Here is a 15,512-nt window from a genome sequence, read left to right as displayed (position 1 = left end):
TCTAGTGTGCATGCCATGAATATCTGAATTTGTTACAAACTTGTCCATATTCTTAACCACAAAAACAGATATTGAGAAAATATATTGTGAATAGAATGGAAGAATGTTTAATGCTTTGAAAATTGGTCGACAAGAGTCCCTGTTACCCGCTCTCATTATTATTCTAACTATTCTTTTTTGAATTATGAAAATTTGGTCACTATTAGTTGAATTACCCCAGAATATTATACCATATGACATGATAGAATGGGCATAGGCATAATAAGTCATCAATAGGCTTTCTAGGGACATAACTGAAGTTAGGATTCTGATGGCATAGCTAGCCGAGCTTAATTTGCTGGCTGTATATTTGATGTGTTCTTTCCATGATAAAGTACTGTCAATTGTTATTCCAAGAAATTTCAGTGTACTCGTGTTATTAATTTGGATATCCCCATGGTTTATATTGATATCTATTGGTAAATTAGGTTTTGATGAAAACTGGACACAATTTGTTTTTGTCAGATTCAAAGTTAACGAATTAATAGAAAACCATACATTAATTAATTCAAGAATTTCTTTTAAAGTAATAACAAGTTCATTGTAGTTCGACTTGCAACACAATATGCTGGTATCATCCGCAAATAAAACTGGCTTTGACACTTTATTTATTATATATGGTAAATCATTAATATATACTAAAAAGAGCAATGGCCCCAGGATAGAACCCTGAGGGACACCCTGTTTAACCTTTTGCCATTTAGAAACACCACTTTCAGTGTTATTATTCAATATTGTTCTTTGCTGCCTATCAGTCAAGTAGTCTTTGAGCAACTTTCCTGCTAAACCATTGATACCATAAAACATGACAAGGAACATGAAACCACTTATGTCTATAAATACCTTGAAAGTTATTTATTATTCTTACTTCCATTCAGTCATGACTTATGGCTTGATTCACTGGGGAAACTCGTCACATGCTGAAACGGGTTTTAAGATGCAGAAGAGAGTTCCATGATTGATGATGGGTCATGGTTACATGGAATCATGTAGAGATCTCTTCAAGGAAATAAATATTGTCGCGTATCGGGCGTATATCGCGACAAATAAATTCTCGATGTATTCGGTGTAGCGAATTTTATTTCACATTTGCACTTACAATCACCCAAATTACAGATTTACGGTTACTGCTATCTGCAGTATCACAATTAGTACACTCCACATGCCACAATACAACTGACTGGCTGACTTTACGTCTCGACTTGGCGACTGTTACAGTACAACTAACTGTGAATAGCCTTCGCTGCTCCTTATGTAACCTCAATCGGACAATACAGCCACGTAATAGGCACCCTTGTTGCCTGGCGCTATGTTGCTATGTAACGCTAGCAGAGGTAACCGCTGTTGACTCGCGTTGCCTAGCGACCGCGATATCCCTCGGTGACGTCACCGCGGAGGGGCGGGAACTCACCTATTACCGTAAGAACGCGAGCGTTACGTTACCGCCACGTACCGCTGGGGAGGTGGGGGTCAACATGTCACAATATATACTGCCTTTAAAATCACAGTATATATATTCACTAATGATGTTTGTAATAAAAAACAGAGATAAATTTATTACAAATAAGGATTATTTGAAGTAAAAACCAGACAAAATATTAATTTATATATAAACCAGATTAACTTGGCCATATATGGTAAAGGAGTATATCACATGGTAGTAAAGGTTTTTAATGGACTTCCTTATAACCTCAAAGAAATCTCTAATAATCCAAAAAAGTTTAAAGTTAATTTAAAGGACTTTCTGTATTCAAATTCTTTCTATACATTGGATGAATTCTTCAAAAGATTATTGTATTACGTATATTTTGTTGCTATTCACTGGTTTAGGGTTAAACAACAATGGCGCAGGATCCGTGCAGCTGCAGATGCTGCCACAACCCTCGATATGATTACAAAACTCTCTTCTTTGACTATTCTCTTCTGTGTCTGTCCAATCACACTCACTTTCTGAACTGATATATGTTTACATTTGCATGTCTTATCAATTATCCATACAGATTACAAAAAATTAACCAATAATATGGGTCTCCATAGTAACAGCATACAATAGCACCAAGTAGTAAGGAGTAGAACTTAAGGAGCAGTGATAGGTAACAGTACATACTGGTGGCAATTAGTGTTAAGCACAGACAGGCAGGCCTGACCTCCAGGTAAACTTATCATTCTTACTTTTTGCTGAACACCTGAACATGGTTCTACCTTCAATGGGCATGAGCGGTATCTTTTCACAAAGAACTACAGGAGCTCTCCAGGTGCTGAACTCAGTACTCTTACTGTAAGACTCTGTGAACATCTTGGCACTTTTCTGGCTTACCATGGCCCACATGTCTCTCCATCCAATTATCTGGGCTCGCTTTGAACCCAGTCTCTTCAGGAGGTCTATGGCTGGCACGCTTCATCTGGAATGTTCCTTCATCCTGTAAGTCAGCCATTGTGAATGTCAGAAATCCAGAAGAAACAACACTGAGACAGCTTACATTCAGAGGACTATATTTCTGAACATCTTAATATGTATTGAGGGATTTAAAATTGTTTGAGTGTGACATATCTGTCAAGCTCCAGAAATTTCAGATGTCAGAAATATTAATGTTACAGTAATAACTTTACAGTTAATTTCTGTACAACATACATGCTGTCTATTATGTTCTGAAGTTATGTAATTTAGAAATAAATTATCTGTTAACATAACACAACATACACAGGTCTATGAGGGAGAAATTGGGATGAAAATGGTCTGATTAACTGTAGACATGATGAGATGAATTAAATAAGCTAATATTTTAATCAAGAATGACAAGATTGGTGCACAGGTAATAATTCTGATGCATTTGTATTCTTTAATTTAAACATCTCCAAAACAATAAGACTTAGTGAAAATGTAGGCATGTTTAGCACAAATTATAAATTTAAACTAAATTTATATGAGTAACACTGCATAATGAGGAGCTTTGTAACTTGTACTCTTCACCGAGCATAATTAGAATGATTAAGTCAAGGAGGATGCGGTGAGCAGGGCATGTAGCACGAATGGGGGAAACAAGGAATATATATAGGATATTGATAGGAAAGCCAGAAGGAAAGAGACCACTTGGAAGACCAAGGTGTAGTTGGGTGGGCAATATTAAAATGGATCTTAGAGAGATAGGATGGGATTGTATGAATTGGATTGGTCTGGCACAGGATAGGGACCATGGAGGGCTCTCGTGAACGTGGTAATGAACCTTAGCGTTGCATAAAATATAGGAAAATTCTTGAGTAGCCGCAGAATTGGCGGATCCTCAAGAAGGGCTGTTTCATGGAGTTAGTTTAACGAAGCAATACTGGAGATCCTAAGAAATCAACCTTCAATTGTCTCACAGCTGTTACAGCGTACCTTTATGGCGAATATGACGACTCTACCATCAGAAACCATGTTCAGAAAGAGTGTCATGGCTTCGTCTTCGTGTGGTGAGTACGTATCGAACTTACGCTTGGCCATCACACTCCCACTTGCCATGTTCAGTACAATCACATGGATCCCTCGCCCCTTGTGGTCTTCTCCAGCCTCCAGGATATAGCAATCTACACTAACATTAAATTTCTCTCACTTCACCTCTCTAGTCTTATTGAAATAATTTCATTACAAGAAAATTACTAAACAAATGGATGAATTATTAAAAAAAGGTAAAGTTGTCCCTATGCTCTACTAATTAAGCACTATGCATTTGTGGGGGAATGGTTGTAGAGACCCACATTTTCTAGACCTCTGCAGCAGTTCAAGTGAGTGGTCAGTTTCATGCTTCAGTCACTTTATCCCCAGAAAAAGAATCCCCGGTACCCATTGGATAGGAGGCTGGTTATGCCCCAAAGTCGGTCTTGAAGATATGGAGAAGTGAAAATTCTTGCCCCCACAGAGACTCGAACTCCAACTCCTTGGATGTCCAGCCTGTAGCCAGTCGCTATACTGACTGCACTAACCATATCTAAAGAAATGTAAAAGGGATATATAAAACTTATTTATAGGGAAGGGTATTTCCTTCCATTCTCCTTTTCTTATACTGGGTGTTCCTAAAAGAATGGTGGGATTTCAGATACGTATATATTTCGTATTTCTTACCGTGTACAATCATAACATGTGTCAATTGGAAGCTTAACTGTCCAAATTTTATGTGCATCCATCAAAGTGCTTCTATGTGCGTACCTTTCGTTATCCGGCACACATCAATGCGATAGTCGAATTCCTGTTACACCCGCTGCAGCATTTCAGGTGTGATGGTCTCCACAGCACGATTGATTCTGTTTCGGAGATCCTGGAGCGATTGTGGCAATGGGGGTACATAAACCATGTTCTTCACGCACCCCCACAAGATGAAATCACATGTAGTTATGACTGGGGACCGGGGTAGCCACCGGAGAAGGGGGGCATCTTCACCTGCAGTACGTCCAATCCATCATTGCGGAAGGACCAGATTAAGCAAACCTCTCACACTGCGATGGAAATGTGGGGGAGCACCGTCCTGTTGGAAAATGTAGTCATTGGAATCATTGGCCAGTTCTGGAAACAACAAATTTTCCAGCATGTTTTGGTAGGTGTTCCCAGTCACCGTTGCTTCAGCGAAGAAAAAAGGCCAGTACACTTTTTGTTGAGAGACAGCACAGAATACGTTAATTTTCGGAGAACCACACCCACTGTCCACAAACTGCCGGTACCATCTGATAATGTTGTTTTCCTGTGGCGTACACGAAATTCACGGAGCACTGTAGCGATGGATTTAGACACATCAAATCGCAGCACGCATTAGTACTTCTACTGCTGCGTCGCCATCTTACATTTCACGCCGCCTAACTGTCGGAGATGGAACTAGGAAAGAGCGCGATATACAAAATGAAAATTTCAGAGCCGCGTTATGAAACCGTATAGTTTTGCTTTTCATCACCAAAAACTGACGGATATATACGGCAATGAAATCCCACCATTCTTTTAGGACCATATCATATTTATCACAATTAGCTTATACGGTTACACGAATCACATTGAAGTGAATTTGGTATACATTAGCTGCAGAGTTAAATGAGCATTCCACTATACCTGGCAAAAAAGGAATGTTATCCCTGTAACAGTCCTTGGAGGCCCATTGTGTTGTGAGACGTCGAGGCTCACACAGTTTCTAGTAACAGTAGTAGTGTGTGTATGTGTAAGGGCTGGTCCATAAAATCCGACCCTTGCACTGCGACCTTCAATGATCTGGCCCACATCTTCTAGACAATCGGCTCACAGATGGCGATGAGGTTGTCAATTTTACGTCCCGGCTGCCCTTTACCCCCAGGAAGATTCGTGGTACTCATTTCTGTTAGAGGCTCAGTCGACTCCAGGGCCATAGTGCGGCTGGAAGGATTAGATCAACTGAAAAATCCAATGACCTCATCGGGAATCGAACCCGCGACCTTCCGACTTGTAGCATAGTGCCTCAAACAACTACGCTACCACGTGCCAACGGTATATTTGCTTGCTACCTGCTTCATACTGGTTCCTTCATTTTCTTACACTTATACTCTGAAGATAGAGGTGACATATCCCTCCGAAGCATCGGTTGACTTTCAGTGGACTACTTACTTACTTATGGAGCTGAGCCCTTCCGGAGAAGCCGCCAATTCTGCAGCTACTCAAGAGTTTCCCTGTATTTTAAGGAACCCGAAGGTTCATTACCGTGTTCACAAGAGTCCTCCACTGTTCCCTATCCTGAGCCAGATCAATCCAATCAATTCCATCCCATGCTATCTCTCTAAGATACATTTTAATATTGTTACCCACATACACCTTGGTCTTCCCAGTGGTCTCTTTCGTTCTGGCTTTCCCACCAATATCCTATATGCATTCCTCGTCTCCCCCATTCGTGCTACATACCCTGCCCAACTCATCCTCCTTGACCTGATCATTCTAATTATACTTGGAGATGAGGACAAGTTATGAAGCTCCTCATTATGCAGTTTTCTCCACCCTCCTGTCACTTCATCCCTCTTCGGTCCAAATATTCTCCTCAACACCCTGTTCTCAAGCACCGTCAGTCTATGTTCCTCCCTTAATGTCAGAGACCAAGTTTCACACCCACACAAAACCACAGGCAAAATTATAGTTTTGCATATTCTAATTTTTAAGCTTTTGGACAGCAGACGAGAAAACAAAAATTCTGAACTTAACAGTAGCAAGCATTACCTGAGTTAAATTTCCTCTTAATTTCCTCCTGAACCAGGTTTCGATCTGTTATCGGTGTTCCCAAATATCTGAATTGTGCCACATTTTCAAAACACCCGTTTCCTATAGATATATAGATGCCTATGCTACTTTATACCTAAAAATGGTTCTCATGTCAAATGTACAATGTTTCAGAGATCACCCCTCTGATATCTGGAAGTAAGGAGTACCCCAATCACAATTCAAAGACTTTTGACACAAGCTGTATAAAATAAAATATATCCCGTTACTTACATAAGTTGATTTCAGTGTCAGATTTATGAATTTATAACACGTGTAAAATGTGGAAACAGGGATTATAGGATGAATAAAAATGAATTTTTTTTTTATTTTCAAGTTAGAACAACTAGAGTCAAGTTCAATTACAACAACGGCTTCCGAAATATACAATTCTCAGTGTAACCACAAGAGACAGAAATCTGTAATATTTATATGCGCATACGTCACTTTCAGATTTATTACGATATTAACATAACCTTACCGTAAAAACACTAATATTTGCCGCTAATACATAATATAATTCTTAACAGTTATTAAAATATCCCGAATCTTTAAATTTGATGAAACTATTATTCTTAACTGAGTAATATTTACATAATTAAAGATATATTAGTAGTATAAATTAATTATCTATAAATAAACACTAGATTTCACATAATGAAACATGTATAATAACAGATATTTCACTAAACAGCAGTGTAGAATAGCTTAATTAATTAGCACACAACAACACACCAACACAAAACTTGAGGCAATGTCAAGTGTCTCAGATCTTCTGGTATATACTTCGTGTCTTACATTTCGTAAATTTGCTTTATATTTTCCATATGAAATCATGGTTTCATTAGCGATTTAAATGTTACGTTCCTTAATATACACATCACGGCTATATTGATTTCTTTTCGCCTTTAAATTTATACGTCCTGAAACGATGAAATGAACCCAAGAATGTTCGAAATGGGTTACCTCTTTAATGATAACTCTAAACGTTGGATGTAAATGCGGGTATGAAGAACTGCACACCTTCTTACACTACAATATTAATAGAGGCGTCTAAACTTTATGTTCACCCTTCTCCTAAATGAAACTATGTACCTGACAAATAAATATGTTAATAAAAATATATAAATAATAATAATAAATGAATTATAGGTGACGGTGTACAGCTTGAAGAACATAATAATCAAACCTAGAATACATGTTTGCCTCATGCAGTGCAGAATAAATATTCAGACAAAATTTTCCATGATATACAAAAATTTCCAGAATATCTGAGTTTTCTTCTATTTTTTTTTAGATTTATATTAAAAAGCCCTTTAAATTTGATTTAATTGCGGTAACATAATATGATGTTAAATTTACATTTAATTAACACTCATATAAAATATGTGTTCCTTCTAACGAAACATATGCCTGGAAGCTAACTGACACACATACATTTTCATTTGATGATATGAAAGCTTAAGTTTAGAGTGAGCCTCATTTACTAGTGAATAACCAATCAGAAGACTACGGATTATGGAATGCTCAAACTCGCTTCAAGGCAACTTTAAGTCACAAGACAATTATACTTTCTGTATTGTCATATTAGGGTCTATGCATTTAAATATATACAAATGAAATCCAATACGAAAGAAGTATTGTATGTTATTATAATTAATTAAATAAAACTGTTATAAATACTTATATAATGTTAAATTAATTAATTAATATTTACATTAATTTAAGGATGTATATACATACAGGCCTGCACAAATTTCTTATAAATACAGGAGCCATCTCCAAATAACAGACTAAAAAACGTAGTACCTCATATGGGAAATTTTGTAGCCGTTATTTCCAGAATGAAATAAAGACGTCTCTCATATACGTGTATAAATAAATTCCAGTTCTATTCACGCTCTACGAAACCCCAAATCGTTATTTCGAAGAGAGAAACCCGTAAAATATCTTCTGTCAATGCTAGTACGTTGACGAAAATGAAATATAATGCACAAAAATATAGACTGTAAGTAATTAAGGAGAGAGTATTACAGAAGAATAGGAAGAAAATGGAGAACTGACGATAGGACGAACAAATAAAAGTAAGGAAGTAAAGGAGAAAGGAGCGAAGGACATGAAAATCAACAGTGATAAAACAAAGGAAAATAAATTACTAACGATTAATATAAGAGGAAGACACTTTTAGGCGTACAAAGACAAAGAGAAAACCAGTTCCGTCTAGTGTGACTATTTAATTTTTATCACTTGAAAGCTCATCACCCTTACATGTTTCGATCCCTACGGATCATCCTCAGAGGGCATCAATACTTTTTTCCGGAAACTACTATTACAATAGATGTTAAATTATATACATACACATATAATGTCTGAAATACACAATGTACATAATGTTCGACTTTTCACAGTCACAGCAGCCTTCCTGGTATTAAAATTTTTAAAGTTTTTTAAAAACTTTTTAGTTTAAGATTAAAATTTATAAACCAGGCAGGTTCATGTCAATTCTCCTATTGTCTTTCTTGGAGGTGGCTGATCCTGTGCCGCCTGTCTATCTTGAGAATGGAGATTCTTAATATTGTCCGTGTTTATTCGTGGCTTGCTGTGTTGTTTACACTATGACAAGTTCGATTGAACCATATATGTGCATTGGTCATTTAGGCGTCATGATGGAGCCTTTAAGTCAGGAAATTTGCAGGCCTGGGGGGTATACAGTCTTATTTATGAATCTGACAACAAACTTGTCCATCGTCCAGTGCATGTACATAAATAAATATCAGTTAAGTATGTTATGAATTTAAACGAAATTGGGAAAGAAGTACATAATTCTTTGTATGTACAATGTTAACATATAAACACTCATAGTGCTTATAATCTTTTCAATAACATTTTGTATTTTCTACATAATGTAATAAACCATGTGGTTAGGTAATTAATATTTAAACAGTTAAAAACCATCACAATGGAAGGGAGTTTACCACACTTAACTACAAGACATAGAAATAATACACTACACCTGAATAATATTAATCATTTGGATGGATAACAAATCCTGATCGAATCCTCTTATTGCTGAAACACAGCATCTGCACTTATTCTGATTCTTGCTGGAAGAGGACTAAACAAAATAGTACGGTAACCATGACAACACATTGTTAGCACTGCTGGAAGATGTATTGTACTTAGAGATTCATGTTTTATCAGTGAAAAATGCTCGTTGAACATTTAGTGTTCAGTATACTAATTTATCTTCTTTCTTATTTCTGTCTTCCTCCGTTTTTCTCACGTATTCTATCTCATTTCACGTTTTAGCGATTGATACTTCGAGGACGAAAATTACGCCAGCCATCTATGAGAAACTGGAAGTAACCACTTCCCTGCATCGGGGGAATAACACAAATTTCCTGCTATTCTGTGTTTAAAAGACTTTGAAATATGCGTCATCATCAGATAGTGACGTTAAATGCGATATAAGCGATCTCATTTAACGCAAAGTAATTTTATTCCTTGAGGTTGCCTACTCAGGCCTTGACATACCCACAAAGATCGTTTAAGTACACCGTATATATGTATATATATGACAGTCCAAAAATATTATATTCCATATTGAGATCGTCTCAAGCCGTAATAAATTTCGACGTTGTAACTGTTGATTAAGCATTTGAAATAAACAATTAAATTGAAAATTTATTAACTGTTATCTCTTTCATCTTCCAGCACTGCAATTAATATTTATACATTTGTAATTTTATGTATCTTCATTTCATATCATTTTGTAATTAGAGAAGTGTACGTTTAAATCCAGATAAATGTTCTCTATACGTATGTTTTATTTAAAACAGATTTTCACAACATCTGAGAAGATCTTATTGCCATTAAGGTAGGTGTATAACTTAGGGTACTTACATTTTACAGTCTAACAGTATTCCCTATTAAAAAGTTAATTAAGGGACAAGAACACACAATTGCATTACATTGATCTATTGTCATTTTCATCAACATATGTCCCTGAGCGTGGAAGGGATTAACGTCAAATATATACGAGAGGAAAATGTTTCAAATTCATTTTAGTTGGAGAAATAGTATATCGTATTTTCTGATATTTATTATTTCTTTAATTAACGTTAAAATAGATAAAAAAAGTAATTTCTGAGAGATTCTTAATCTTCATTTAGCCTTACGTGCAGAATGTAACTGAAAGTTACGGACAAATTTGGGGAACAAGTTCCACATACAAAAACAAGAGAAATTTCCATATCAACATGTGTCCGGAATTATTTGAGAGTTATACCTGAAGGAATACCCTGTAGAGACCAGCAGCATTTTAACATTAATGTGTGAGCAAAGATTGTTAGTGTTTGGTAGGCCCACACGCCTACAAGCAACAACTTACATGATCTGCCAGAGCTACTGGGAGGTGTACCACTGGTAGTCACGGTACGAATGTGGTACATGCATGTTGCTGCTCCGTGCTGTGCGAGATGTTCTCAGAAACGGCTGTCATGGCCGATGGATAGGTAGAGGAGGACACTGCACGGCTTCCACGCTCACCTGACTTTAATCATCTGCATTTTTACCTGTTGGGACACTTACAGACTCTTGTGGATGCCTGTCAGACTACCCGCAACTGCCCCGACATCTCTGAACGGATGCGGTGGTCATTGATGAGACGTGTCGAGGTATGCACTGAACCTCATGGAGGACATTCCGAGCCCTTATTATAAATACACGCTCTAAGCTATAACTGTCAAATGAAACGTTTCCGGACACATGTTGTTATAGTACATCGAAAATTAAGGTACCTTGATGCGTATATTGAGACACCCTTTTGAACATCAATGTCTTACTGATTGCATTGCGGTATTTCATGTAATGATATCGTTCAGTCTGGTAAAGAGGTAAAACTAACCCTGTAACAGGCCATGGAGGCTCGTAAGTTTATGAGACGTCGAGGATCCCACATTTTCTGGAAAATCCACTCACAGATGGCAGTAAGGCTGTCAGTCTTACGCGCCGGCCGCCCTTTACTCCCAGGAAGATTCCTGGTACTCATTTCTGTTAGAGGCTGAGTCGACCTCAGGTTCATAGTGCGGCTGGAAGGATTAGATTAATTGGAAAATTCAATGACTTCAGCGAGAATCGAACCCGCGACCTTCCGACTTTTAGCATAGTGTCTCAACTAACTACGGTATCGCGTGCCTCACTTAGTCTGTTAGACGGTTGTCAATATTTGAAAGAAACTGTTGCCTAAGTCTCAGTAAGAAGTGAATTATTACCTGAAGAAGGAGATAGTATATTCCTCCGAAATACAGGTAACCGTATACTAGACTGCAGAATGTCACAATCCAGATTACGACGATCTGCAAGCTGACAACCGCGGCAGCTTCAAATATCATTGGCCTCAAACCCCAACAGGAGATATGCCGCCTATATTCCATTCAGCGTTACGGAGATACAATAGGATATAGGAGCTTTCGTAACCATTGTCGGCACCCACAAGTAGGAAAATTCTCCGTACTGACAAGAAACTGAAAATTTTGGTCTCCGATAAAGGAAAAGGTAAAATTGTCCCAGTGCTTTACTAATTAAGCACTACGCCATGAGGGCGTATGGGGTAGTAGATGTATAGATCCACATTTTCTTGACCTCATCACTAGCTGGAGATGAGTGGTCAGCTTCACGCCCCGGCCTGTTTACCTCCGGGGAAATAGCCCTCGGTACCCACTGGATAGGAAGTTCGGTGGAGCCCAGAGCCGGTGTGGACAACTTGGAGAAAGGAAATTTCTTGCCCCTACCGGGACTCCAACTTCGATCCCTCGGTCGTCCAGTCAGTAGCCAGTCGCTATACCGACTGAGCTATGCTGGCTCCCTTTGGTTTCCGGTACTGAGTTTTAAAAATCGAGGTGAAATTTTGGGGGAGGGGATGTATAACGGAAATTCCGCCCATGGCCTTATATAAACTAGGGTTTTATTGTGGAACAAAATGACTGTGAATCTTAAGTAACATAAAATATGTGAGGACTGTCCTTTATGTTGAGTTTGAATAATTTCCGTCAAATGGTTTACGAGAGCTGGAGAATATTATATCCATGAGTTTATGTGAACTAGGCTTTATTGCGAATGGATGTCTATCAAATCAAGCTGACAATTAATATTTAGTGAATGTCTTTTGTATTGAGTTTCAACAATATGTGTAAAAATTTTCATGAGATATATGGAAAAGTACATTCATGGCCTTACATGAAACAGGCTTCACTTTTGCATCAGTATGAGTGTATATCATTGCTAATAGACAATGTTTAGTTCATGTCTGCGTTACTAAGTTTCAAGTATTTCTGTGGAATGGTTTATAGACATTATGTAAAAGCCCTTTATGGCCTTATGTGAATTAGGCTCTGATATTGTCAATCAGAGATGATAAAAATACTTGGTGTAGGTTTCTTTTACAGAATTTCAACAATATCTGTGAAGTGTTTTATGAGATATAAGCAAAAGTACATTCATTGCTTCATGTAAAGTGGGTTTTATTGTGGTTAAACGTCACTGAAGATCTGAATTTCATAATATATTTAGTGTAATACTCCAATATCTAATTCTAATAATTTTTTAATCAGCTTGTACGAATGGGGCTTCAATAAAAATTACTGTAGATCGAAATATCAAATAACAATTACGGTCTGTCTCCCAAGTAGACCTCCCAATCGGCTTATAGGAGTCATTCATTCATCTGTAATCTGTCAAGATGACAGGTCCACAGTCTCTTCCAAAACAGTTCCTCCACTTGATGCGATCTAGAGCTTTCTCCTTCAAATGAAAATATCCTCTTCTGTCCCCAAGGTCATCCAGCATCTTCTTACGTCTTCTTCCTCGTCTTCTTGTCACTTCTATCCGCCCCTCTAGCTTTCCTTCAACAACTTCTTTTAGAAGGCAGTTACCGCGTAAGATATGACCAATCCAATTAGCCTTCCGTTTTCTTATTTCGTGTAGGATATTCCTCTGCTCACTGACTCTAATTAACACTTCTTCATTTCTATCTTCTCCATCCTTCTCCAACACCACATTTCGAAGCTTTCCAGGTGTTTCTGATCTACTGCCCTGTATTATGTTAGATAGACTAGGCTTTACTGTACATCATTCTACTTAAATATCACATCTGCCTGTGAACTTCTCGTATGTGTTTCACATAGAATTTGAAGGGAATACGCTTGCTCTGATGCAAGGGCAGAGAACGTTTCTTGTAGATATGGGCGATTGTGTTTTACTTTGTAAACAACGCCTAATTAATAACCGACACGCAGGCTAATTATCAGACTCACGAATCTGTGTATCGGATAAATATACACGTATAATTTCTTTATTAAGATCGTCACAACACAACTGTATCAAGTTCAGTGCCTGGCTATTAATAGCCATCATTGGCCGAAACATGTAGCAGAGCCAAAACTAAGCACTGACCTTGATATTGTTGCGTTGTGACGGTTTTAATAAAGAAGCTATGTATTATAACACAACAGGATGCATGAAATGAAAATTATCGGATAAATGTTGTTTACGTTCGTTCAGAGCCTTAGAATATTAACATTATTATGTTGATGCTGCTGTGTCGAAATCTAAAAATTTGCACATTATATTTGCACACCTCTGTGATCTGGTGGTCAGAGTTCCTGGCTACAGATCCAGAGGTCCCGGGTTCGATTCCCAGCGTTACCAGATTTTCCGAGAAGTAGTTGGTCTGGAACGGGGTCCACTCAGCCTCGTGAGGGGGAGCTACTTAAAGGAAATAGCGGCTCCGATCTAGAAAACCGAGCTTAACTGCCGTGGAGATCCGTTGCTCTGACCACGCGACACCCTCTACCCGCTAAAGTTTGCACCAACTTCGCCGACAAGCGGTCGGTGTAGTTCAATAGCGGGCTACAAGCAACGGAGTTAGTTTGTTTTTATTATCTTTAGGGATTTGACGCTGTTCTGTCTGCTAGAAGATTAAGAAGGTTTCGAATTAAGATCCTGTTTCTATCTTCAGAAGCAAAAATGTTGCTACTTGCTGTTTGAATTTTCTCTTCACTTGTAGGCAGTTCGTTCATTCTAAACAAAGGTAAATTTATACCAGACTACACGGCATTACATAGTCCCCGCCATGAGAACCTCAAATTTGTAACATTTTATATTTTGAGGGTTGAATTTCTTCTAAATAATATATAAAAGTCCAATTCTTACCCAATAGGGAACATATGTCAGCTACAGGCGTCATTCGTTAATAATATTTGAGGAAAAAATTTAGTTTATTGCGAAAACTATGAGAAACACATAAATGTAGTCTGTAACGAGAATGCAGGGCGTGCAGGTGGCACACTGGGATTTAATTAGTTAAGAAACAGTTTGAATTTGAATAATTTAGTCTAATTTCGCTTAAATAATTAAGAATCCTCAGAACACATAAACTTGTATTGAAATATGATGCGTGTTCCTGCAGCCAACGTTTGTAGGCCATGTAGTTAATATGACAAGAAAAGGCAATACTGAAACGCACATTCCATCAGTTTCCGAAGATCTAACAAGTATCTGAATACTATATTACGTAAATGAATTGAATACGTAAGTGTCCCTAACGAACAAGACAACTCTCTGTTTCGTTAAAGTAACCTGATAAATTCCGATTAATATATCGTGCGCGGATTACAAATCATAATATTTGTATTAAAAATATAATAACATTTTGTTTTTATATTCCAAGTAGAGATTAAGATTTCATGTGCTTATAGAAGTACTTCGCCTTTTATTACATGCTTCGTTTTGTGTATCACTGCGCCATGATGACGTATGAGACAACAGTTCTCTAATGTACTATCTTAAGCAGTTAGGCCGCGCCATAGCTCAAGCGGTTAGTCGCTGGCTTCCCACCGCGGCAGCCCGGGTTCGATCCCGGGTCTGGTCCCGGGTTTTCTCCGAGTATTTCGGTTTCTCCTGCCAATCTTCATTCCGCCAAATTCTCCATCATTATAATCACCCGGGGCAGGTACAATAGGCCAATCAGTTGCCGCCGTGCCGAGTGGACCCAGCTGGACTCCACCCTCCACTAAGCGAATTAATCTTAAGCAGTTGGAACAGCAGTAGTAATACCATAAAATTGCTTAGCTGTGATTTTGTCATGAGAAAGATACGAACAATTCTACTTAGAAATTAAAATAATACTTGCATATGAGGAACTGCACAAATATTAATATAAACAGAGGAACAGAGAATG

General features: G+C 37.9%; 1 protein-coding gene across 7 annotated transcripts in view; it reads right to left on the bottom strand.

Annotated features, from left to right (window-relative positions):
* LOC111871841 (protein O-linked-mannose beta-1,2-N-acetylglucosaminyltransferase 1) overlaps positions 1-4,839 on the bottom strand; it is a 13,041-nt gene extending 8,202 nt beyond the window's left edge. For 4 of the 7 annotated variants that reach the window (XR_004513817.1, XM_023865209.2, XM_023865212.2 and 1 more), the window contains exons 1-3: positions 4,223-4,839; positions 3,416-3,603; positions 2,357-2,459 (exon numbers count right to left, since the gene is read on the bottom strand). Coding sequence is in view for 6 of the 7 variants with exons in the window: in XM_023865209.2 (XP_023720977.1) it covers positions 2,357-2,368 (12 nt within the window). In the remaining variant the exon portion in view is untranslated. Of the gene's footprint in view, positions 1-2,356; positions 2,998-3,415; positions 3,609-4,222 lie in introns of those variants that run through there. The other 3 variants (XM_023865210.2, XM_023865211.2, XM_033754431.1) reach the window with 3 other exon arrangements.
* Between the last annotated feature and the right edge of the window lie 10,673 nt (positions 4,840-15,512).

Source organism: Cryptotermes secundus, unplaced genomic scaffold, assembly GCF_002891405.2.
Source record: "Cryptotermes secundus unplaced genomic scaffold, Csec_1.0 scaffold1242, whole genome shotgun sequence".
NCBI lineage: Eukaryota > Metazoa > Arthropoda > Insecta > Blattodea > Kalotermitidae > Cryptotermes > Cryptotermes secundus.
The sequence above is the reverse complement of the archived record's forward strand: the minus strand, read 5'-3'. Positions and strand labels throughout refer to the sequence as shown.